Below are 25,540 nucleotides of genomic sequence, written 5' to 3'. Positions count from 1 at the left end.
ATCCAGCTCTAGGCTGGTAACCAAAACAGCAACATGGTTAAGGACAGCTACTTACTTTTCATGAGCCGTTGATTGTTAAAGTTGGGTGATGCATGCATAGGGGATTATTTTCTGATTATCTACTTTTGTTTGTTAGAAATGTAAACCCTTGATTCCTACATCATACCTATAGGGTTCTATTTCATTCAACAAATAACCAAGTGCTTATTACTAGGTAACAGGGACTGCTCTGGACTATTAATTTTTAAAAATCATTTCTTGCACAATGGCTAAAGAAATATACCCAATCTTACTTTCTGGCTAACTTATCTAATGCCATTTCAAGCTGTTGCATGCTTATTTCACCTGTAAAATGGATAAAGTAAAATAAGATGATACACACACACACACACATGAAGCAATGAACTAGAATTATCTTAAGCAATCATTTTTAATGATTATTTTATGGGTCATTTCCTAAAAAATGCCCCAAGCCCCCAATCTTTCTATTACAATGCACGTGCAATTAAAAACTAAAATTGTAAATTCTATCCATTGATCTGCCAAATGCCACATTAGCTCTTAGAAGTTATTATCTTTAACAGGAGTTATCAGATATCTTTTAACTATGTTATATACTGTTTTATAAACATAATTTATGCAAATAAATGTCTAAAGAACACCTAATTTAAAAACTGGAAGATATCAGGACAATTTCATAAGTAAGCAAAGCCCTCTCCCTCTCCAAAAACACAAGGCACTTACGAGGAAAGTTGTACTTAAAGCAGGTCTGTGCCGCAATCATCCATTCGGCCCTGGTCTCACAGAAAATGGCAATAGTACTCTTCGGTTTTAATCCCAATGCCGTGAGTCCACTACCAAAGTTATTCACTCTGTGGTTCACTTCAAGGTAGTTCATCCATTTATAATTCCCAAGAATTAACTGTTAATGTGAGATATTCTCTAATATTAGTACATTTATTCAAACAAGCAATTAAAAAAAAAACTATTCAAAGTGAGAAACTCTAAAATTGCCCTTAAGTGAATATACAGAAGTTTTGGGTACCTTCTGAGAATTAGTTACACAGCACCATAATGGAATGCAAGGATATTTAAAATGTTTTTGATTTATGATAAAGTAAAATGTACCCTCCCCCTTTAAAAAAATAAAAAGCACAAACATGTTTTACCTTCTTAAAAACCTTTCCATTTGGCTGCATTTCATTTTCTTCACTTAGGATTTCCCTGGTCCCAAGGCTGTCCTTCTTTCCAAACTTGGATACGGCATGATCAAATAGTTTATCAAGAGTGTCTGCTCCAGGGATGTCTATGACAGCTAGTGAGTCGAAGTGCGTGACAGAGCGATATGGACTTCCAGGTTTGTCTGAAGTGGGCTTAGCTTTTATTCTCTTTGCCATAGTGTTTTTCTTCTTGGCATTGGTAAGAAAATACCATGGAATAAATACAAGGGCACTGTATATTGTTATTAACAAGTGGACAGGCAGCAAAATAATGGTGGGCACATTTAGCTTAAGTTTCATAGTGGCAAGGCTTCTAAAATGCTGTTTATTTCTTGTTATTCTTTGGCTTTGGAAAGCTTTATTTTGCTGAAGAAGGCAATAATGGAAGCAGCAGTAAGAGTAGCAGTACAGCCAAGGAAGTTCAATTTTAATGATACAAATAAAAGTTAGTAATCTTTGGAAGCCAACAATAAAGTACACCTGCAGGTGAAGACAATGAGCCAGGCACAAAGCAGGAAAAAAAGACAAAAACAAAAACAAAAGAGTATTAACAAGTTGACAGAACCATTGATTTAAATACTCAGGTCTTTATTAGTTTATATAATTGACTTGCTACAGAAAGCTGAAATAACTGGTCTGAAAGACTGGCATTTCCCATTTTAATCACTATTGACAAACTTCTGAATTTAATCTCTTGTGGGTTTTTAGGTATTCTGCACATCATTCTGCAAGTCAGTTTAGTAACACTACTTTAATACTTACATGAATGCATGAATATGATATTTAAGTTTGGAAACTTTGTAAAAGTAGGGATGCCAATAATTAGTTTCTCTTTTTTTTAAACATGTCTATGTAAACCAGACAACTTTAAATCAGATTTGGTTTTGTATCCAAAAGGGAAAACCAACCCATCATTTTAGGTTGATTTCTCAAAGATCAACCCAGAAATCTTATTCTGAATTCTTCAGTGAGGTAATGCTATTCATGATCTCATATGCCAAAAATTAGAGCAATACAGTCATACAATCATTTCCTAAGTGTCTACTTTGTGCTCAAAATTGCATCAGTTGCCTGGGAGTAGTAGTAAGTCTGAAGTAGAGTAAGTCCTGGCCCTTGCCCATCACAAGTTAAAAGTTACGAGGCAATCAGCAGACCAGATAGATCCAGCATTTTTCAAATTCTTTTGGTGGGGGAGGGGGGCAATTAACCACTTCTTGAGATAAAAGCCCCTGCCGACTGCCCTTATATAAAACTAAAGTGGAATTGCTCTGGCTGAAGCAAATTGGGAGTATCCAGAGTCCCACCCTGAACTTCCTAAACACCACTCCCAAAGGTGACCACTGAAACATTGCCAATGAAAAGCCCTGCAGAAATACACAAATGCTATGATGTGCAGGAAAAGCAATAAATGCAGAGGAAGTACAAAATGGCTAAGAGTAACTAGTGGAGGATATGTGGAAATTAGAGTTAAGCTGGATCTTATGTTGGGGATCTGGTAATGAAGGAGAAAGAATAGACAGCATTCCAGATAGGAGAACATGAAGATAAAGAGGTAGGAATGAAAAGACTTTAGCACAAATAATAAGGGCACTAACCTGACTGAGGTATAAAGTATTCATTGGCTAAATAGGCTACAATAGTACAGAATCTGACAAATTAAGCAAAGCAGTTTTGATTCAATTAGGCAGAAAACTGGAGGCCATTGCAAGTCAGAAGAACAGTGCCAATTAGAAAGGAAATGCACAAACAGCCTCCCAGATACTATCTCTTAGGGAGTGTGCCTTAAGCTGAGAAAGCTGGTTTGGTGAGCAGCACTGTATTTTAACCATAAAAATTAAAATGTTAGTTCACTTGGAGGAGACAAATTCAAGCCCACCCTTCCGCGATTCTTGTGGAAACAGACAGGTAGACTACTCACCCCAGGATAGTCCTTTGTTTTTTACACCAATTACTATAAAATGATAGCTTAATTCTGCCTCTGCTTTTGTTCATGTCCTTCAACTGAGTGTGGTGAAATGAAGAAGAAACTACAAGTGGGGACCCAGATTTTGTCCCCACCTTGTTCACTAACTGGCTGTGTAACCTTGAGTAAAGCCATGTGTTTGAGCTTAAGATCAGACTAGATCAGTAGCCCTTACTTAGTGGTAATGGGTCCCTTTGAGAATCCAGTGAGAAAGAACTATGAACCCAATTCCCCTAAGAAAGATAGGCAAAATATTACTGAATTTCAGGAGATTCATGAGTTCTCTGAAATGTATCCATAAACCCCAAAGGGTGATGCCAACCCTGAACTGAGAATTTCTGGCCTAGATGATTTCTATGATTTACCCTACCTAAAAATTGTTTTCTCAGTCTGGCAAGTCTGGCCATTCATTTCTTCAGATAAGGTACGTCAAGTGTCTATCACAGTGCCTGGTCCTCAATATGCAAGAGTCCCTCTAACAATCCCCTCTTCCATCAAAGATTTCATGACTACCCAAATCCACAAATCTTTCTGTTCTCTAATTTCCTGCATCACCTAAGCATAGAGCACAGATCAGTAGTTCTCAACTCTATCAAACCCAACATCTCTTTCTTATACCATTTTATAACACTCCTTTCTAAACCTTAAATGACAGTTACAGATGATAACCTACCTACACACATAATTTAAAAATTCCTCACTGGTATTATAAAGGAGTATCAACAAGCAATTAATTCAAAGTAAATAATACTTATTTCAATATATAAATTCTCAGGGACAATATTAGAAAACAAACAAAAGTCTTCAATAGATGAAGTGCCCCTAAGAGGCGAGTAACTAACTTCATTCTCATTTGAGAAACTGTCACACTTGGGGCTGAAGGCATAAAAAGAAGACTGCTTGTGAAGGGTTTTACAATCTAGCTGGATTTAAACTGTACTGTATGATTTTAGTCATACATGTTGTTATATTCACTTAATCTTTTATACATGTTTGCCCTAAGTCTTGGAGGTAGGGAAATATCTTCTACTTAATCCTCATAGTACAGAGACACATACATGTATCCACACAGACACACACAGGCACACACACAAAGCACATTCAGGTGAAGAGAGATGAGAGAGACCATTTACTCCAGAGGTTTTCAAATTCTTTCTGGTGGTGGTGAGGGCCACCCATTTGAATACAATTTTATGTGGACATAAAATACAAGTATAGCCCTGGACGGTGTGACTCAGCTGGTTGCAGCATCTTCCCATAAACCAAAAGGTTGTGGGTTCTATTCCCAGTCAGGGCACATGGCTAGGATGCAGGTTTGGTCTCCAGTCAGGGTGCGTACAAGAGTCAACCAATTGATGTTTCACTCTCACATAAATGTTTCTCTCCCTCCTTCTCCTCTCTCTAAAAATCAATAAACATGTCCTTGGATGAGGATAAACAAATTACATGTAGAGATAAAAGCAAAAAGCAGAGCTGCCTTGGTGGGGGCGGCTGTGACAGCTCCTAAAGTGACTCCTTGGAACCTCCAGTTCAGCTGTGTATTTTAACCACTGATATTGTCTGATCCCTTATATAACAGAGAAGCAAATAAGGGATAGTACAAATTGTACCTGAGGCCCATCTCCAAGACTGGTGTTGTTTTAAGCCCAACAGCTAACCTCTGCCCACTGTTACCTATCATCATATTTATTGATCATGGCATTTCATTTGAAAGTGAGATTTGAACACCTACTATGTGTATTTTGAGCACTTAATACAAAGATGAGTAAAACATGCCCTGCATTATTTGTTTACATGTATGCATGTACATGTGTCCATATATATGGGAGTGGGCAGGGACATCAGTGCACAAGTATGTAAGATAGAACGTGATAAATCCCATAAGAGAAACCAGAACAAAATGCTAAAGGTATTCAAAAGAGGGGTGACTGCATCCAGTTTGTGGGGAAAAGAGATGAGGGAGGAAATAGCCATCTAGAAAGATTTCACACACAAAAAAACAGCATTTGAGATGGCTGTGAAGGATGCCTATTTTCAACAGAAGAGGGCAAAGATTAGGAAATGGGGACAATCCTATTAGAGAGAACAAATGGATGAGCAACTGAATGTGGCAAAACAATGCAGGATGTATCCAAAAAGCAGCAATTAGTGTAGCAGCTGCTTTAATGTTGTGTAAAGTGCTGCTCCACTTTGATGATGCAAAGTAAGGGGAAAACTGAATTGTTTCAGAGTCAACTTTATTAGATTACAACTATACTTTGAGACATGCATGCATAAGACAAGTTGGTGACTTAAGATTAAACAGCCTACTATTGTATTAAGGGAAAATGAATTCTTCTCTAAAGAGAGAACATCTGATATCATCCTGGGTGATAAATGGGCTAAACTAAGTTAGGAGATCAGGGTTCTAACCTCAGTTTCTACTATGAAATATGGCTGTCAAAGATTTACATGATCGCTCACTGAAAAGCTCTGCATGTAAGTGGCACCTTATGTAAAACAGGAATACTGCTTGTGGTAGCTACTACGTGGTATTGTTGGCAGAATCCTTTATTTTATCCAGGTTAAATTCCATGAGAAATAATAATCAGTCCCTGGAACATGAGGTCTGTCCAGAAGGTATACAGCCACATGATATGAAAAAGAGACATTTACTGAAGAAGATACAAGATCCAAGAAACATTGTACATAGGACAACGACGCCTCAGTCCACTTCAAAGCAGGCATATTGGGACCTCACACAGTTCTCCCAATTGCCATCAGCTACCCCACCATATTTTCCTGAATCTTATTGACAGTCTGAAATCTATTTCTTTTAAATGTGATTTTAGTTTTTGGAAAATCCAGAAGTCACAAGTCACCAAATCTGGGCTGTAGGGGGGCTGAGTCACCTGGGTGATTTGATGTTTTGCCAAAAAACTCTGCACAAGACATGATGCATGACTGGGAGTGTTGTCATGATGAAGCTGCCAATCACCAGTTGCCCATAGCTGTGGCCTTCTGAATCATCCCAGTAGTTTCCAGGAAGGAATCTTCAAGCTTAATGCAAAATTTGATGCAGATTTGTTGTTCTAGTTGCTCAGTCATTTTGAACACAACAGCCACACAGTATACATACTCACTCAATGGTGTCTACCAACCCCACTGACTAGCACATACATGTGCACTCCACTAGTGAGGTCGTTGTTGTTCACATATGTGCATTCCAGTCCACTCTGCTTGGTTGCCAGGTTACACTGATGTCTCACAAACCACTCTCATTACATTAACAATGGCTGGACTTTTTCTGGACAGGCCTCGTACTCTCAACACTCTTGTCTCTCTCTCACTTTGTTGTACTCCCTTGGTTAAATCACGACTTGGTTAAGCTCAGTTCCCCAACAAATCACCACTTGTATTCACACAGCCAAATTTGGCTGGAGAAAAACCTGACTATCCCCCTTTAAATCTGTGATTCCACCCTCAAGTAGGCCATAGTGCACTACACTAGTCCATGCACTGGCCCACTTTCAAGGGTTTCATGTCTTCTTCTCTCTGCCCAGACCACCAATATTCTCCTTCCATCTGCATTCTTAACTGCTAACCTGACTAACAAAATACTGCTGAGAAAACTGAAAAATTCTGAAGAGTAATTCCACAAAATCCCGCCACCTGCCACTGCACCTACCCATTTACTAACATAAGTGGTCACATGCACTTTTCACTCCTGTGATTATGAAGTGATACTCCCAGGTAAGGCCAACCCCTTCACTCATGCAGGCCACCTTGTCTATACAATAAAATCCAAGAGGTGCTGCTCCACTTACTCTTTCTTCACTCTCCTGCCTCATTAATATTTCTTGCTCTATTAAATCATTCCATTATAATCACCATTATAATGGGCTACTTTTTCTTTACCATTCATTAATGTATAGTTTTGTGCATTCTCTTTTTCAGTTTTGCATATTCTTTTTCGTTGTATTGTTTCCATACCAATTAGTCCCTTTATGACCCCCTCCATCCAGCAATCACCACATTGTTGTCCACATCCATGAGTCCTTTTACCTGAATCTCTCCACCCCAACCTCCCCCTCCCTACTAGCTATCATCCTGCTCTCCATCTACCAGTCTGTCCCCATTTTCCTTGTTACTTCAGTTTGTTCATTATGAGGAAAATGAACACATATGAGGGAAATCATATGGTACTAGTCTTTTTCTGACTGGCTTATTTCACATAGCATTACATTCTCCAGATCCATCCATACTATCGCAAAGAGTAAAATTTTCTTCTTTTTTAAGGCCCAGTAATATTCCATTGTGTAAATGCCCCACAGTTGTTTGATCCACTCATTGTATTGATGGACACTTGGGCTGCTTCAATATCTTGGCTACTGTAAATAACACTGCAATGAACATAGGGGTGCTTATGGTCTTTCAAGTTAGTGTTTTGGGTTTCTTCAGATATATTCTCAGAAGTGAGATCACTGGGTCAAAAGGCATTTCCATTTTTAATTTTTTGAGGTATCTCTATACCTCTTTCCACAGTGGCTGCACCAAACTGAATTCCACCAACAGTGCAAAAGGGTTCCCCTTTCTCCACATCCACGCCAGCACTTGTTTTTTGACTTATTGGTAATAGCCATTCTCACAAATGTGAAATGGGATCCCGTTGTGGTTTTAATTTGCATTTCTCTGATGATTAGTGACACTGAGCATCTTTTCATACGTCTATTGGCCATCTGTGTGACCTCTTTGGAAAAGTGAATATTCAGGTCCTTTGCCCACTTTTTAATTGGGTTGTTTGTTTTTTTGGTGTTGAGTTTGTAAGTACTTTATAAATTTTGGACATTAACCTCTTATCAGATGTTTTGGTGAGTATGTTCTCCCATTCTGTGGATTGTCTCTTTATTTTGTTGATGATTTCCTTTGCTATGCAAAATCTTTTTAGTTTGAGGTAACCCCATTTGTTTACTTTTTCTTTGGTTTCCCTTGCCTAGGAAGACATACCTCTTAAGAAAATGCTATAAACAACATCCAAGATTTTGCTGCCTATGTTTTCTTCTAGGATTTTTATGTTTTGGGGCCTAACATTTAAGTCTTTGATCCATTTTGAATTTATTCTTGTGCGTGGTGTAAGAAGGTAGTCTAGTTTCATTTTTCTGCACGTATCTGTCCAATTTTTCCCAACATCATCTTATGAATAAACTATCTTTAGCCCATTGTATGTGCTGGCTTCCTCTGTTGAAAATTAATTAAATATTAAGGTGTAGGTTTATTTCTGGGCTCTCTATTCTGTTCCATTGAACTATGTGTCTGTTTTTATGCCAGTACCATGCTGTATATGCTTCCTCCAAGAGACCCATCTCAGATTGAAAGATTTAAACAGACTAAAAATGAAGGGATGGAAAAGGATATTTCACGCAAATGGGAAAGGAAAAAAAAAGCTGCGGTAGTAGTACTTATATCTGACAAAACAGTTTAAAACCAAGGCTATAGTAGGAGACAAAGACACTACATAATGATAAAGGGAACAATCCAACAAGAAGATATAACCCTGGTAAACATTTATGCACCCAACATAGGAGCACCTAACTATGTAAAGAAAATCCTGATGGACATGAAGACAGAGACAGAAAGAAGTACAGTCATAGCGGGGGACTTTAATATCCCATTAACTTTAATAGATAGATCTTACAGGCAGAAAATCAGCAAGGGGACAGCAACCTTAAATTCACACTAGATCAAATGGACTTAATTGTTATCTTCAGAGCACTTCACCTCAAAGTGGCAGAATATACATATTTTTCAAGTGCACATTGAACATTTTTGAGGATAGACCACATATTAGGACACAATACAAGTCTTGATAAATTTAAGAAGACTGAAATCATATCAAGCACCTTCTGTGACCACAATGCTATGAAACTAGAAATCAATCACAAGAAAAACACTGAAAAACATGCAAAGAATGGAAGCTAAATAGCATGTTATTAAACAATGAGTGGGTCAACACTGAGATCAAGAAAGAAACCAAAAGCTACCTTGAAACTAATGAAAATGAGGATGCAACAATCCAAAATCTGTGGGACACTGGGAAAGCAATCCTAAGAGGGAAATTCATAGGATTTCAAAAAACAAGAAAAAAAACAAGAAAAATCTCAAATGAACAATATCTCAGAAAAACAAGAAAAATCTCAAATGAACAATATAAGTTCATACTTAAATAAATTTGAAAAGGAACAATAAAGCCCAATGTGAATAGAAGGAAGGAAATAATTAAGATCAAAGTAGAAATAAGTGAAATAGAGTCTAAAAAATTATATAAAAGATCAATGAATCCAAGAGCTGGTTCTTTGAAAAGCTAAACAACCCTTTAACCAAAATCATCAAGCAAAAAGAAAACAAACCTAGACAAATAAAATCAGAAATGACACAGGAGAAATAACAACTGACACCAAAGAAATATAAAGGATTGTAAGAAAATATTATGAACAGCTATGAACAACCTGGACAAAATGGATAAATTCTTAGAAACATACAATCTTCCAAAAATAAGAATCAGAGAGTCTGAATAGACAGATTACACCTAGTGAAATTGAAGCAGTAATCAAAAAATGCCTAATAAACAAAAGCCCTGGACCAGATGGCTTCACAGGTAAATTTTACCAAACATTCTGAGAGGAATTAATACCTGTCCTTCTTAAACTATTTCATAAAATTCAAGAGGAGGGGAGGCTCCCAAACTCTTTTTATGAGGCCAACATTATTCTAATTCCAAAACCAGATAAAGACACTACAAAGAAAGAAAATTATAGGCCAATATCACTGATAAACATAGATGCTAAAATCCTCGACAAAATATTAACAAAATGAATACAAGGTTGGGACAACATTCACAAATCAACAAATGTAATTCACCAAATAAAACAAAATGGAGGATGAAAACCATATAGTCATATCAATAGATGCAGAAAACCTTTTGATAAAATCTAGCACCCAACTATGATAAAAATTCACAACAAAGCAGAATTAAAGGTAACATATCTAAACACAATAAAGGCCATATATGACAAACTCACTGCCAGCATCATACTCAAAAACTACAAGTGTTCCCCTTAAGATTGGGAACAAGACAAGGACATCTTCTTTCATCTCTCCTATTCAACATAGTACTGGAATTCCTAACCACAGCAGTCAGACAAGAAGAAGAAATAAAAGGCATCCAAATTGGAAAGGAAGTAGTAAAACTCTCTTTATTTGCGGATGACATGACAGTGTACATAGAGAACCCCAAAGATTCCACCAAGAAACTAATAGAACTGATCAATGAATTCAGCAAGGCAGCGGGATACAAAATTAATACCATCTGCATTTTTATATGTCAACAATGAAATGATGGAAAGGGAAATCAACAAAACAATCCCATCCACAATTTCTTAAAAAAGAATAAAATACCTAGGAATAAACTCAACCAAGGATGTAAAAGACCTGTACTCAGAAAATTGTAAGACACTGAAGAAAGAAATTGGGGATGATACAAGTAAATGGAAGCACATAACGTGCTCATAGATAGGAAAGATTAACATCATTTAAATGTCCATACTACACAAAGCAATGCATAGATTCGATACAATTCCTATCAAGATTGCAATGACATATTTCACAGAACTAGAATATTTCAAAAATTTATATGAAACCACAAAAAGCCCCACATAGCCACAGCAATACTGAGAAAGAACAAAGTTGGAGGAATCATGCTATCTAACAACAAATTACACTATAAGGCCATAATAAAAATTAGCTGTTATTTTTTTCATCTTAAAAACCATTCCCTGAAAGCTGATAGAGGCCAAACTGAGAAGAAAAGAAGCAAGCCAATATGCCCTGATAGGGAGTAGATGGTAAACCACTGAATTTTGCAATGAAAGGAGTAACATTATCAAGTTTGTTTTATAAAGATCAGCCTGGGAGCACCCCTCCAAAAAAATACATGAAAACAAAAACAACAAAAAAATGCCACAATTCCTTCTCTTGCTGCACCTCTTTTCCTTCTCTTTAGGACTCCTTAAAAGATTTGTCTGTGCTGTCTTCCAGGTCTCTCCTCCTATTTTCTCTTGAACCCACTACACTCAGGCTTTTGCCACCCACACTCCATAACATTGCTGAGATCAAAGTCACCAATGACTCCCATCTTGTCAGAATCCAATATCAATTAAAGTTCAGTCCTCATTTCCCTTGGCCGACCGGGATCCTTTAACACAACTGACCCCTCTTCCTGCTTAAAACTTCTTTACTTGGCTTCTGAGAAACCATATTCTTCAGGTTTTCTTCCTAATTCCCTGGCATTTCCTTTTCAATCTTTTTTGTTGCTTCTCCCCCATGTCCTTGACCCCTAACAGCTACAATGCTCAGGTCTTGTGGCTTTTCTCTTTTTTATCTACACTCACTGCCATGGTGATCTCATTTAGTCTCACAGCTTTCAATAGCAGGTTTATGGTGGTGATGACTCCATTCTCTTCCTAATTCAGAGGTTTGTCTGAAACACCAGATTTGTATATCCAACTGTATCCTCAACAAATCCATTTAGCTATCAGTTAAGTACCTCCAACTTAATATGTTCAAAACTGAGCCACTGGTCATCCTTTACAAACCTTTTCCACCCAGTCTTTCCCATTGCTGGAAATTACAGTGGCTTTGACAAAAACAACAACAACAAACCCTTAGATTCGCTCTTTTACTCCTGTTTCTATAAATTCCATACCAAATTCATCAGCAAATGTTACTGGCTCTGCTTACAAAACAGATATCAAATTTGACTACTTCTTACCACCTCCATTGTTACTATCATGGTTCAAGCAACTACCATCACTACCATCTCTTACCTGGATAGATACAATAGCCAATCCAATCTCCCCACCCCTATCTTTATAATAAATCCTAAACACAGCAGCCAGAGTGCCCCAGTTAATGTGTAAGTTAAATTAAGTCATTCCTCTGCTCAAAACCTTTCAAAGAATTCTCATATGGCTCACTTAAGAAGAAAAACAAGTCTTCTCCATGAACTATGACACTATAAATCATTCCTCTAGCTCTTAAGTATCTGACTTCAACTCCTACTGTACCTTCCCCTAGTTCACTCTGCTACAGTCACTCATTCCTAGCTATTTCTGGAACATACCATCCTGACTCAGGGCTTTTGTACATGCTATTCTAACTGGAATATTCTTCCAAAATACCTGTACGGTGTATTTTTTCACCTCCTTTTTGTCTTTAGTCAAATATCATGTTCTCAGTGAGGCCTTTTCTAGCCACTCACTCTAAAATTGCACCGTGGCATTCCAATCACTTTCTTGTTTTATTTTTCTCCTTAGCACTTAGCACTAATACATCATGTGCTTCATTTTTCATGTTCACTATCAATGTACCCATGAGAACACAAGCTCCTTGAGGTAGAGTTTATTGTCTGCTACTGAATCTTCAGCAACTACCAAAGTACCTCCATGTGTTAGCTGTTCAATAAATTTGTTGACTGAAATAAGAATATACATGGAATTGCTCTGAAACTATAAAGTAAAAATGTATGGAAGATACAATGTATGCCTAAAGATAACCAACCCTAGTCATCTTAAAAAAGAAATCACTTGTCCATGAAATGTACTCTTAAAATCCCTGGTACTTAAAATAAATTTGAACATGTTTATAGTTGCTTAATGAAAACATAAAACTAAACAAAGTGTTGCACAGAGAGAAAAGAATGGTGTAATAGAAGCACAAGGGCTATAGTTTGTAATATGTGTTTTACAGATGCCTTTCACAAAGGTATGCTGTTCCTTCCACATAAGAAGAGTGACATTACTGTCCCACCATCGGTAGTCCATGAGCTCTGAATTGTGCTTCCTTGAAATGAAGTAATACATTTATTTCTGTATCAGCTGGAAAATGACAGGGCATCATCTTCCGTCACGGAAAAGATGACTGTTCATGTTAATGTTTACTATTCCATATGAAAAGCATACTAATAATTACTTGTTGAGCATTTACTATGGGATTGGCACTATGTTCAATCCTTTAGATACATTATTTCATTTAATCCTTAAGAAAACCCCTCTAAGGTAGCATTCTCATTTTACTGCTGATGTAATAGTCCCAGAGAGATTAAATAATTTGCCCAACATGACATAGCTAAGTAGGGATTTTTGACCCAGGTCTATCTGATTTTAAAGTCCATGCTTTCAGCAGCATTGTCTATGATGCTAGTCATACTGGTTTAGCCTAAACTGGTGAGAGTGACAAACTTTGTATATAAAGAAATCCTGGAAACAATTTTGAGCACTGATGTGCCCTACATACAAATGCACTTTTATAGGAGAAAATAAGTCCTAGGAGTTTCAGTGAAAAATCAGATACAATTTTATTTTATTTTTCTGTTTTGGGGCCAAGTTTAATGATAAGTATTTCATTCCAGTTACTTCAAACACTATGACATAGTTAGGCTAAACATAAAAAGCATTAGTGATACATTAAGCTCTAGTATATACAAAGGAAACAAATATTATATATTGATTAACATCCAAATTTAAAAGAAGAAAGCATCATCCCCAGAAGAATGTGACAGACACATCATCAATTTAAGTACAAAAGAGAGAAACTAATAAACTGAAGTCATATAAGGCCAAAACAATTTCTTCAGAAGTTTTAGAAAATGGACTAAACCAAGCAAGGTTCCATGCATCTGCCAAGTTAAAACATGCATTACGGACAAATTCAACTAATCTGCCCTTGATCTAAAATCTTATAAAAATGTAAAAAATTTATCAATTTGAAAATCAATGATTAACTATTTAAGTGCTACTTTAAGACATACATTTTTCAAGTCACACATCATTTAAGAGTGAATGATAAAGAGATAATTTGCCTTCTGAAAAAGATGAGCTGTATCTACTAAATATTAAATCAGAAAACAATTATAAAAGTTTCAAGAGATTAAACAGATAACCATACCTGTCGCACTTTAAAAGACCATGTCTACATACATGTTGCACCACCAAGACTTTTCAATGGGTGGAGTGCTTTTTTAAAAATCCTGTTTTCTTTCACACATTATTAAAAAGTTCCAAATGATTTTAAAACATACAGGAGAAAGCTCAAATACTATGTTAAAAAAAGAATGGCTGTATTTTGTTAATAAAATCAAACTTACAGGAGCTATATTACAATTAACTTTATAGTAATATTAAAACTTAAAAACTTAATATTTTAAGGAAAAAAAAGCACTGAGGGTAGCTAGGAGGATATTTTCCTATCAGTCTACAAGACTGAATAATCCTGTGAAATACACTTCAGTCTGACCCTTCTAAGTCTCATCTGACTCAAATTGGCAGACTGATCTAATCAATATGAAATAGCTTGTACAATAAATCTACACTCAGTAATTACAATAAAGAAATTTGAAAGTCATAGTAAGTATATTTATTATGTTATAATAATTATAATAAATAGACTTGAAAACTGAAAACAAAACAAAAACCTAGGGTAAATAATAGATGCCCTATACCAACACATTGCTCCTGTGCCTAGCTATTTTCACTAGAAGTGTCTCACGAGTATGACTGATATTTGGCTGCTTCTCACTAACAAGATTAGCCAAACCTGTTTATTTCATCACCTGAAGAGGTATTAACTGCTGAAGTCACCATTTTGCCAGTCTCTTCCCAGCTTTTCCCAGTAAAGCAAGAACCTCTGCTGCCATGTTGAAGATGCTCTTTCATGCTCTAGCACAAGTTCCCTTCCATAATGCCTTTAAGAACATCCCCAGCAAGCATCAGATAATGTTTTTTTCTAGGTCATAGAATGGTACAGTTGTAATCCTATCTGTTTGTGTTGAAATCAGGATATGTAGGAGACAGTGTTGCTGCCTATACACTTGATGTACATTGTGTATATCTATTTCTTTATTTCAGCGATCGCACATGATTTTTAAATATGCAACTATCTAAAGTCAGGCGTTAATTGTACATAATTTAATCTAAAGCTTATATTTAAGGAATCTTATGAACAAATCACGCTAGAAGTGATACCTACTGACAAAGCTTAATATTACACTCTGAGTTTATTAGACATCATGAAAAGAGGGAAAACTAAGTTTTGGGGTTTGTATGTTTGGAGAGAAATATAAAGGATTCAATGCCATAGAAGGGAAGCAGACAGCACAATGACAATTGCAATGTTCAACAGCTGCTACTAAGGAGTAAATGCTAAAAGTCCCTGTAGACTAAATCTTGCTGCTAAATTAAATTAAATTGTGCCATGGTGTAGATTTTAATTTTGTTTGTAAAGTCTTCCATTTACTAGGTCTTTGTCTCTAGGGGAACACAGTTAATAATTTTAACATGCTAATCAAAAATAACTGTTATAGGTCCTGGCTGGTGTACCTCAGTGAATTAAGCCCGGGCCTGCAAACCAAAGGGTTGCTGGTCCGATTCTCAGTCAGGGCAAATGCCTGGGTTGCAGGCCTGGTCCCCAGTAGAGGGCGTGTGAGAGGCAACCACACATTGATGTTTCTGTCCCTCTCTTTCGCCTCCCCTCCCCGACTCTCTAAAACTAAACAAATAAAATTAAAAAAAAAAAAAAAGAATTGTTACAGAACTTGACTTTTAAATTAACTCACTGTTATAATGAATGTGTTTTGGCCCAGTGAAGAATATATAGTAGTCCTCCCTTATCTGTGGTCTTACCTTCTGCAGTTTCAGTTACCCATGGTCAACTATGGTCTGAAAATATTAAATAGAGAATTCTAGAAATAAACAGTATATAAGTTCTAAACTGTGCGCCATTCTAAATAGTGTGACAAAATCTCTCACCTTCTTGCCCCATCCCAGCCAGGATGTCAATCATCCCTTTGTCCAGAATATTAAGCTGTATACATTCCCCACCCATTTGTCACATAGTATCCATTTCAGTCATCAGAACTACTATCGTAGTATCAGTGCTTGTGTTCAAGTAACACTTACTTTATTGTTATAATTGTTCTATTTTATTATTAGGTATTGTTGTTAATCTTTTACTGTGTCTAACTGATAAATTAAACTTTATCAACGCTATGGATATACAGTAAAAATAGCATTTATAGGGTTTGGTTCTATCTGCAGTTTCAGACATCCAGTGGGGGTCTTAGAATGTATCCCCCATGGATGAGGTAGGACTAGTCTGCAGACTATACCTATCTCCTGTCATCTTACCTATTTACTATAATACAGTAATATAACTGTGGGCTGCCAACCATGAGTACAAGTTCAAAAAAATCTCTCACTAGGAATAATACCACACGGTATATCTTTATGTTACAAGAAGAATTTATGCAACTATATCTTTGTGTCACGTGACCTATCTTCTACATTTGCTAGAGGAGGAACCAGTTTAATAGGTTAGCTTTTTGTTAATGTTGTTCCCTGGTCCTTTATACTGTTAAAAACCATACAACCATATATTCTTAAACCATTTCCTACAAAATGATGTAGTAAGTCACTAAAAAGAAAAAGTCAGCTACTTGGCCACCAGACTGTGAAACTGTATCGTGATTTTAAAAAAATTCACTCTGTTCTTCACTATTAAATACACCTTATAAATGAGACTAATAAAATAGTACAAAGACTGGTAAATCTGTTGAAGATCCAAATCTTACGGACATTAAGTCAATTCTCAAATATTACCACTAGTAAAGAAGAACAGATATTCCAAAGGCTGAAAATAACTCAAGATGTATTTTTATTCTTACTATTTCATTATGGATATATTTGATATTTCAGAAGTTAAAGAATTTTTTAAATTAAATTTATTGGGGCAAGAGAATTCTTAACTAAAGAAGGAAGCCACATGAAGCCAAATATACAGTAAATAGCCATGAAAAAGGACTCCTAGAGGTAATGTCTCCATGTTAAGGATGAGGAGATATTTTCCATTCTCTTCTCTTTTTTCATGTTTATTTGTTTACCTGGCCTAGGTGTGCTTCACTAAGGTAAGAAAGGTAAGGGAGATATAAGAATTAGTTGTTTCTGTCTTGAAGTGTATTTTGGGATAGCCAAGGCAAAGCTATACCAATAGAGTCTCTAAAGTGTCACAGACACTCCAAAGTGGCTATAAACTCCTGAAAACACTGGCTAGATGTTCCTGCTAATGCTTCTGCTAACTCTTACTTTTTACCCTGGTAGTTTTTTTCTTATACATGTAGATGGGCTTCAGGCCGACTGTTACAGATGTTTATCTATCTGTGTAGAATATGTGTTTGTGTGTGTGTGTGGGAGAGAGAGAGAGAGAGAGAGAGAGAGAGAGAGAGAGACAACACACACAAGGAAGTAAGAAGATTCTCTGTAGGTAAATAAGTTAGCTTTAGAAGCCTGAATACTATGGCCTTCATAAAGGCACCATCTTCTCTTTCCCAAAGGGAACACTAACTTTACTGGTATTTTACCTCCTTTGTCAATTATGAGGTAGCATGCTGCCGAAAGAGCTGAATTCAGAAAGAGTTAATTCTGGCCTGCTGATAAAAATCTTTGGCAATATTTAAGATTTTTCTAATAAAGGCTAATCAGTAGAATTTAGCACTTAGCAATACAAGAACATTAAGTCTTTTGGATTTCTTTATACTTGGAATTCAAAATTTATTATGAGCGCATGCAAACTATTGGATTTTCTGTTTCAACTTCATAATCTATTATAATGAAAGCAATTCTCAGAAGACCAGAAATACAAGAGAGACACCATTGGGTAAAGGGTTTTGATCCTGGTTCAGCAGCTTACTGAGCTATAAGACCTGACTGAAACAAATTAAATAACTCCTAGTCTGTTTCCTCATCTGTAAAATGAGAAAGTTGGATTCAGATTTTAAGATATCACAGACCAGTAAAAAGTTTATAAAGAAAGAAGGAAGGTGAGGGGAATAATATAACTGTTGACTTTTTGGCAGGTAGGAACACACCCACACACACACACACACACCCAAAAAGCCCTACCACTCACAATCATTTCATAAAATACAGAATATGTTTAATGCCCCAAAATTAGAAGTATGTATCTTATAATAAGAAGCAATCCTGTAAATGGGAAAAACTTAGCTTCGAAACATTCATGGCCCATTGTCCTTATTTTCCGCACTTTACCATGGACCAGTAAAAAAACTATTCACTGACCAGCATTGGTCTAAACATAAATGTTTGGGAAATACTAGACTAGGTTAGTTTCAAGGTCTGAGACTCAAACACTATGATTCTGATTTTAGGTGTTCTATTGTAAATATTTCTTTTATTCTTTGTTATTGTCTACAAAAGGTGCCTCAGTGAACTATAGTACAAACACTTAAATTTTTGAAGATCAGAAATATATTTAAAACAGTTTAAGAAAAACAGTAACTACAATAAACTTGAATTTAATGCGGGAAAGTGTACACAACTAGAGATTTAACTTCATCAATAATAATGAACCATTCACTGAATACTTACTATTAAGCCTATTTTACAGATGAGGAAATTGAGACAAAGGGAAGCTAAATATCTTGCCAAGACACATGCAGATTAAAACTCCAATCTGTTACTCCATTTTTTTTATTTTGCAAAGAAAAATATTTTATTTACATTTTAATGATCACTTCTCCCTTTATAAATTAGTGAGAGATGGTTTAAATCTTAGGAGTTGCACAGGGAAAATTTTTCCTATTACTTTTCCAAATACTACCTTTTTAAACACAAACATAAATACTGGCAGGATTTTTCCACTATAGGAAGAGTCAAGATGCCTGTTGTTATGAGCAGTTATTTTTCTCCAAAAGCTGATAAAAATAGAAGTTTAGAATTTTTAAAGGACAAATACTTACAGATTTCCTCTTTTTCTCTTAAGAAGAACACATATATCTTTCACGATTTCAATCTGCAATAAGAGACAACATTTATGGGTACAGTGACAAGAAAGAAAGAACCTTTCAAGTGTTATTTGTGAACCATAGATCATGATGAGCCATGTACCAAAGGAAAAACAAAAAACAACTAGAGATGAGTGGTTAATAAGAAGTAGTGCTACTAGAATCTCAGAAAAGTAAACATAACTAAGCCTGACTCTAAGAAACAGCAGTTCAAATTCTATGAACAAATGGCAAGATTAAAAAATAAGCAGAGGAACTAACAGACATTTTCCCAAGAAGACATACAGATGGCTAATAAGTAGATGAAAAGGATGCTCAACATCACTAATCATCAGGGAAATGCAAATCAAAACCACAATAAGATAGTACCTCACCCCTGTTCTAATAACTATTAGCGAAGAGACAAGAGATAATAAGGGTTGGCCAGGATGTGGAGAAATGGGAATCATTGCATACTGTTGGTGGGAATGTAAACTGGTGCAGCAGCTATGAAAAAGAGAATGGTGGTTTCTCAAAATACTAAAAACAGATCTACCATATGATTCAGCAACCCCACTTCTGGGCATATATCCAAGGGAAATGAAAACAGAGTATCAAAAAGATGTCTGTACCCCCATGCTCATTGCAGCATTGATTCAAAAATAGCTAAGGAAGCAAAACAACCTAAGTGTGTGCCAACAGATGAATAGATAAAGAAGATGTAGTATACATATGCAGTGGAATATTGTTCAGAAATAAGAAAGAAGGAAATCCTGCCATCTGCAACAACATAGATGGATGTAGAGGGCATTATACTTAGTGACATAAGCCAGACAGAGAAAGACAAATATTATACAAATATCACTTATTTTTGAAATCTTAAAAAGCTGAAGGCATGGAAACAGTTAAATGATGATAACTAGGGGTTGGGGAATAAGGGGAAATGTGGACATCTTGTTAAAGGGTACCAATTTTCAACTAGAAAGTAAGTTATGGAGATCTAATATACAGCATAGTAATTATAGTCAACAATACTATGTTCTATTCTTCAAAACTGCTATGAGAGTAGATCTTAAATGTCCTCACCACACACACAAAAAATGATAGTTATGTGACATGATGAAGGTGTTAGCTAATGTTATGGATGGTGGTAATCATATTACAACATACAAATGTAACAGAGTAACACAGTGTATATACAATGTTTTATGTCAATTATACCTCAATAAAAATTAGAAAGAAAATGCAAGAAGTTGTAGTCATGTTCTTAACAAATTTGTACCTCTTAGTCCTCCACAGTTAGGACAGGAGCCAACTTTAGAGACAGAGACGAAGGCTGACCACAGGAAACTAATCCGACATTCCCACCCACAAATGCCTGCAGGTGCCTATGAAACAAAATGAAACAAACAAAATGAAAAATGAGGCTTGGCTGGTGTGGTTCAGTGGATTAAGCCTGTGAACCAAAAGGTCTCCAGTTCGATTCCCAGTCAGGGCACATGCCTGGTTTCTAGGCTGGGTCCCCAGTAGGGGGTGCACAAGAGGCAACTACACACTGATGTTTCTCTCACTCTCATTCTCCCTTCCTACCACTCTCTCCAAAAATGAATAAATAAAATCTTTTAAAAGATGAGATATTTTCATTCCCCCTCAAGGAATATACAAATCAGATTTGTGATGTTCTTCCAAATATATACACTAGGGTTTAGGGGTTAGTTTACAGTTAAGGCATTACCATGTTTTGGAATATGCAGGAGAAAACTATAATACCATCTGAATATTGTTCAGAAATAAGAAAGAAGGAAATCCTGAACAGTAAAATAAGGCCCTTTAGTAATTTGATATTGCTTACTTATATATTTCAACCCCCCTGGGGTGTCCTGGGCATGATAAAATGATTCTGAAAAACTAAGCTTTTATTTTCTCTCAGTAGTACTCAGTACTACTTTCGTATGATTATGAGAAAAACCTTTCCATTTTTAAAAATCTATACAGTCCAATGGAAGTCATAGCTGGTAGTAAATAAGACAGTTAATTTTCTCCTTTGCTACCATTAGAAGGGTGAAGGAAAGGATGATTTATACCCAGGTCTATTACTAACAGAGTATGCCTTTTATTTTTCTTTAAAAGAACTACTTTCCAACACCAGGTTACTATCCACAGCCTACTTTTGGAGGTGGGTGGGTGGGTACTGGTGACAGTATCAGTACATGTGTGAATACAAATGCTTTAGACTATTTATAAACAGAAAGCATGCTATTTAACACCTTATTTTTTCTCCCAGAGGGCTAACATTTATTATTAACACAAAGAAGAGGTAACTTCATATACAGTCATGTGCTACATTTAACGACATTCTTGGTCAACAATGGACCACATATACAATGGTGGTCCTATAAGATTATAGTAGAGCTACCCTGGCTGGTGTAGCTCAGTGGGCTGAGCATGGGCTGCAAACCAAAGGGTTACTGGTTCGATTCCTAGTCAGGGCACATGCCTGGGTTGCATGCCAGGTCCCCAGTGGGGGCCACATGAGAGGCAACCACACATTGATGTTTCTCTCCCTCTTTCTCCCTCCCTTCCCTTCTCTCTAAAAATAAATAAGTAAAATCTTTTTTAAAAATTATAGATTTGTAAAAAATAATTATAATAAAACACAGTAGAGCTGAAAAATTCCTGTTACCTAGTGATATAACATCGTGACATCATAGGACAGTACATTACTCTCATGTTTGTGGTGATGCTGGTGTAAACAAACCTACTACACTGCCAGTTGTACAAAAGTACAGCACATGCAATTGTATACAGTAATATTTGATAATGATAATAAATGACCATGTCACTGGTTTATGTATGTAGTATACTATACATTTAATCATTATTTTAGAGTGTACTCTTTCTACTTAAAGTTTGCTGTAAAACTGTATGTTGTGTCACATAGGCAGCAGCCTCATGTATCTCATGATTATGCATCACTTGATTGCATTATTTTTATTGCATTAATCAAATGCAATTAATTTGATTAATTAATTTTCTCTTATGCTTGATTTAATTTCATGTTGTTTTTTACAGTAACATACTGCATAGACTTGTAGCCTAAGAACAATTAAGCAGCACGTGAAAATGTTGGGAAGAAAACTTATTATTTCTACATACGAATGTATATATTTCCCCCACCTCAGAGATTAATTCAGGTAACTGATAAACACCAAAAACAAACTTTCTATAAAATCATTCAAAGACGTATAGGTGGTAAAGCAGGGTGTGGGAGTAGGGCTACAAAACTATCCACTAGTTTGCTTAATTTGGAAAATAATTTCATTAGTGAATATTTGCAAAGGATAGTTAACACTTGGTAACTGGTACTATGCAGAAATTTAAGAGGATAATCAAGTGTCAGGGAATTCTCTCAGCTGGATGAGAGTCCTCATTTCAACCTTCTCATTTCCAGTCTCAGAGCACTCCTCAATTGGGAAGAATGAAGCAACTCAGAGGTTCTTTAATACAAAAGAAAGACACAATTTTTCTCAATGCCTATGACCTTAAAGGACATTTCTTTCATCATAAAAAAGAGAGAAAGGAAGCATTGGCTGCCAAGTAGATAAAAGGGAAACAAAACACATTTTCTACCCTAGCCCAATTAAGTTTTTCTACATAAGAGAAAATGTGACCATACACTTGCCTCTCTCCTAGCCTTCCCCTACAAAATAGCACCCACCTTTTAATCAACCTACTCAAATAGACTGAAGAAATAACTTAATATAAGAACTGAGCAGATTATCACCATGCAGGTTCTACTTACAGTTTGTGGGGAAGAGGGATAATCTTGCTAAAATTATAGTGCAAATTTTAGTCATACTTTTTACTTTGACAGATATACAAGTTTTTGTAATATAAGAAAGTTTGAAATCTCTAGCATAGCAAATTTTTAACAGACTGAAGCATATAATATGGGTGTTTCTACTTAACAATCACCTGGTGGTATGAAAAAAGAGACAACACAACATCTAGAGTTTATCATCTTTCAATTAGGGAAAGAGGCAGCACTGAGAAAGCTTTGCTCACTGAATGAGTCCTGGGGAACAGAACTGCATCCATGCAGCTAACAGAGTGATTAAGGAAAAAGCAATAAAAATCCAAGGTGGTGTTGCTCAACTTCAGACAACCCTCATATTTTGAGACAAAGTTAAAGACAAACCATTATTAATGTGCTTAGGTTTTACCCTCTCTTCACATAAGTTAGTCTGTTAACCAATATTTTTGAAAACATTCTTCTGAAGTAAATACTAATAAACTTCTAATAGCATCTTTTGGAAATATTTCAAGCATGATGCATTCTCCTCCTGTACTTAATGTCAAGGATCAATCTTAGTAAATTTAAAAACAAATGTTTCAGAAAAGAGTAGAAAGTAATGACAAAGCCCTAAGCAGTTAGTGTTCAAATCTGGTGAACACTAACAAAACTAAAGAAAACTAAAGAAAACTAAAGAAAACTCTGAAACTAAACTAAACTCTAAACTAAAGAAAATTCTGGTGAATCCCTTACAAAACATTTCCCTAAGCAATGTTCTTTTATAGATCTTCTTCTTAATTTACTGGGGTGACACTGGTAAACAAAATTATAAAGGCTTCAGGTGCAGAGTTCCACAACACATCAGCTATATAATGTAGGTGTGTGTTTTCCACCCCTGTATGTCTTCTTTTACATAAAAATATGTCATATGGTAACAAGTAGTAGTAGATGAAAACTGCCATTTTGTTATATAGCTCAAGGATTAGAAATGTTACAATCAAGAAATAACTAAGGTACAAAACAGTATGTGTGACTCCATTATATATACATATACTTGAGTAGGTACCTATTCAGAGAAAAATTAGCAAGATATCCACCAAATATCAATGCTAGTTATTTCTGTGTAGTAGTATTACAGGTATGTTTTTCTATTTTGTATTCTTTGTGCTGATTTAGTATCTTCCAAATTTTCCATAAATAAAAATTGTTTACTTAAAATTTGATCTGAAAGTCACAAAGGAACAGGAAAATGACATTTCAAACAGACCTACATGACTTTCATAAGCCAGTCAGAGTACCTACCGGAGGTTGCTTCTCCAAATTTATGATAGAGCAGAATCCTTTATTTTCCCCTTAAGAACCTACTTGAGTATAAGTGGTCCAGAAGCCTTAAATGGTCATAAGATTCATAAACATTAAAATGTATTAAAGAAATGTTATAACCTAAGTAAAACAACCCAACATCTATTATGTATAGGGTAAAGAGTATAGAGATAATTCCAGGTTGTCATAGACTAGAATGTTGCTTCTAGTCTATGTTGCTAGAATGGAAAAGTTAGGTAACCTAAAACAAAAAGTGTTTTTAAAACATGCATATCTCAACAAAACTGTTTAAAAAATTGAAACATTACAAAATAAAAAATTCAAAGTGAAAGTATCTTTTTAATTCAATCATCTTCAAATAACAGCTTTTAGTAGTTTGATGGAATATTCTTAGGGACTTTTAAAGGCAGATTTTACTACATAGACACAGATGTGCAACTTTCTAAAACAATGCCTCTCTTACATATCTTTCCACGTCCAAACACATAGATCTACCTAATAATTTTTAACAGTTCTATGGTACTCCACTGTATGATCATAGCAAAATTAATTATAACCAATCTTCCCTATTGATGGACATATTGGATTTTTCTAATTTCTCATTAGAAATACAGCAATGAACATTCTTAGTAATGTAATTGTGCCAGTGCTTCTATAGGATACATTTCTAACAGAATTGCTGAGTCAGAAGGGTATGACCATTTTAGATTTTAGTTTATTAAAATTGCCCTCCAGGTCGAGAATCAGAGATACTCTAGGTTCACAGGTGGCAAACACAAGGTCTGAGGGCTGAATCCGGCCCTCCACCTTGTTTCTACCTGGTGCTGGCAGTGACAGCACCAAGCTCTTGCTTAACTATTAAGAAATAGTTACATTTATACAGTCCTAAAATTATATTCGGCCCTTTGAAGGCAACCATAAGGCTGAGGTGGCCACCAGTGAAAATGAGTTTGATACTCATTTTCCTGCCCAAGTTTCTTTTCTTTTCTTTCTTTTTTTTTAAAAAAGGCATTTTTATTTATTTACTTTTACAGAGAGGGGAAGGAAGAGAGAAAGAGAGGGAGACAAACATCAATGTGCAAGAGATACATGGATTGATTGTCTCTTGCACACCCCCAACAAGGGGCCTGGCCCACAACCCAGGCATGTACCATAACCAGGAATCAAACTGGTAACCTTTCAGTTCAATCCACTGGCTCAATCCACTGAACCACACCAGCCAGGGTGATACCCTAGTTTTAATGATCATACCCAGCACCCAGATCTTGGGTTTCCAATTACCATTCTTCAATTAAAGAAAACAAAAAGGTTCTTTGGAGAACTAGTTGATTCCAGAGCCAGGGCAGGAAAAATGCAAGTTGAACCTAGTATCT

At 35.9% G+C, this 25,540-nt stretch overlaps 1 protein-coding gene across 10 annotated transcripts in view; it reads right to left on the bottom strand.

Annotated features, from left to right (window-relative positions):
- Positions 1-25,540, bottom strand: part of ACSL4 (acyl-CoA synthetase long chain family member 4) — a 96,357-nt gene that overhangs the window by 36,792 nt on the left and 34,025 nt on the right. Inside the window, exons 2-5 of one of the 10 annotated variants that reach the window (XM_045817536.1) lie at positions 20,334-20,439; positions 19,028-19,080; positions 1,170-1,700; positions 745-922 (exon numbers count right to left, since the gene is read on the bottom strand). In XM_045817536.1, coding sequence (XP_045673492.1) covers positions 745-922; positions 1,170-1,520 — 529 coding nt within the window. In that variant the 5' untranslated portion in view covers positions 1,521-1,700; positions 19,028-19,080; positions 20,334-20,439. The remainder of the gene's footprint in view (positions 1-744; positions 923-1,169; positions 1,701-19,027; positions 19,081-20,333; positions 20,440-25,540) is intronic. The other 9 variants (XM_045817541.1, XM_045817542.1, XM_045817538.1 and 6 more) reach the window with 9 other exon arrangements.

This window comes from Phyllostomus hastatus, unplaced genomic scaffold (assembly GCF_019186645.2).
Source record: "Phyllostomus hastatus isolate PE091 unplaced genomic scaffold, TTU_PhHast_1.1 phas_scaffold_28, whole genome shotgun sequence".
In the NCBI taxonomy this organism is placed as follows: Eukaryota; Metazoa; Chordata; class Mammalia; order Chiroptera; family Phyllostomidae; genus Phyllostomus; species Phyllostomus hastatus.
This window is presented reverse-complemented; position numbering and strand designations above follow the sequence as displayed.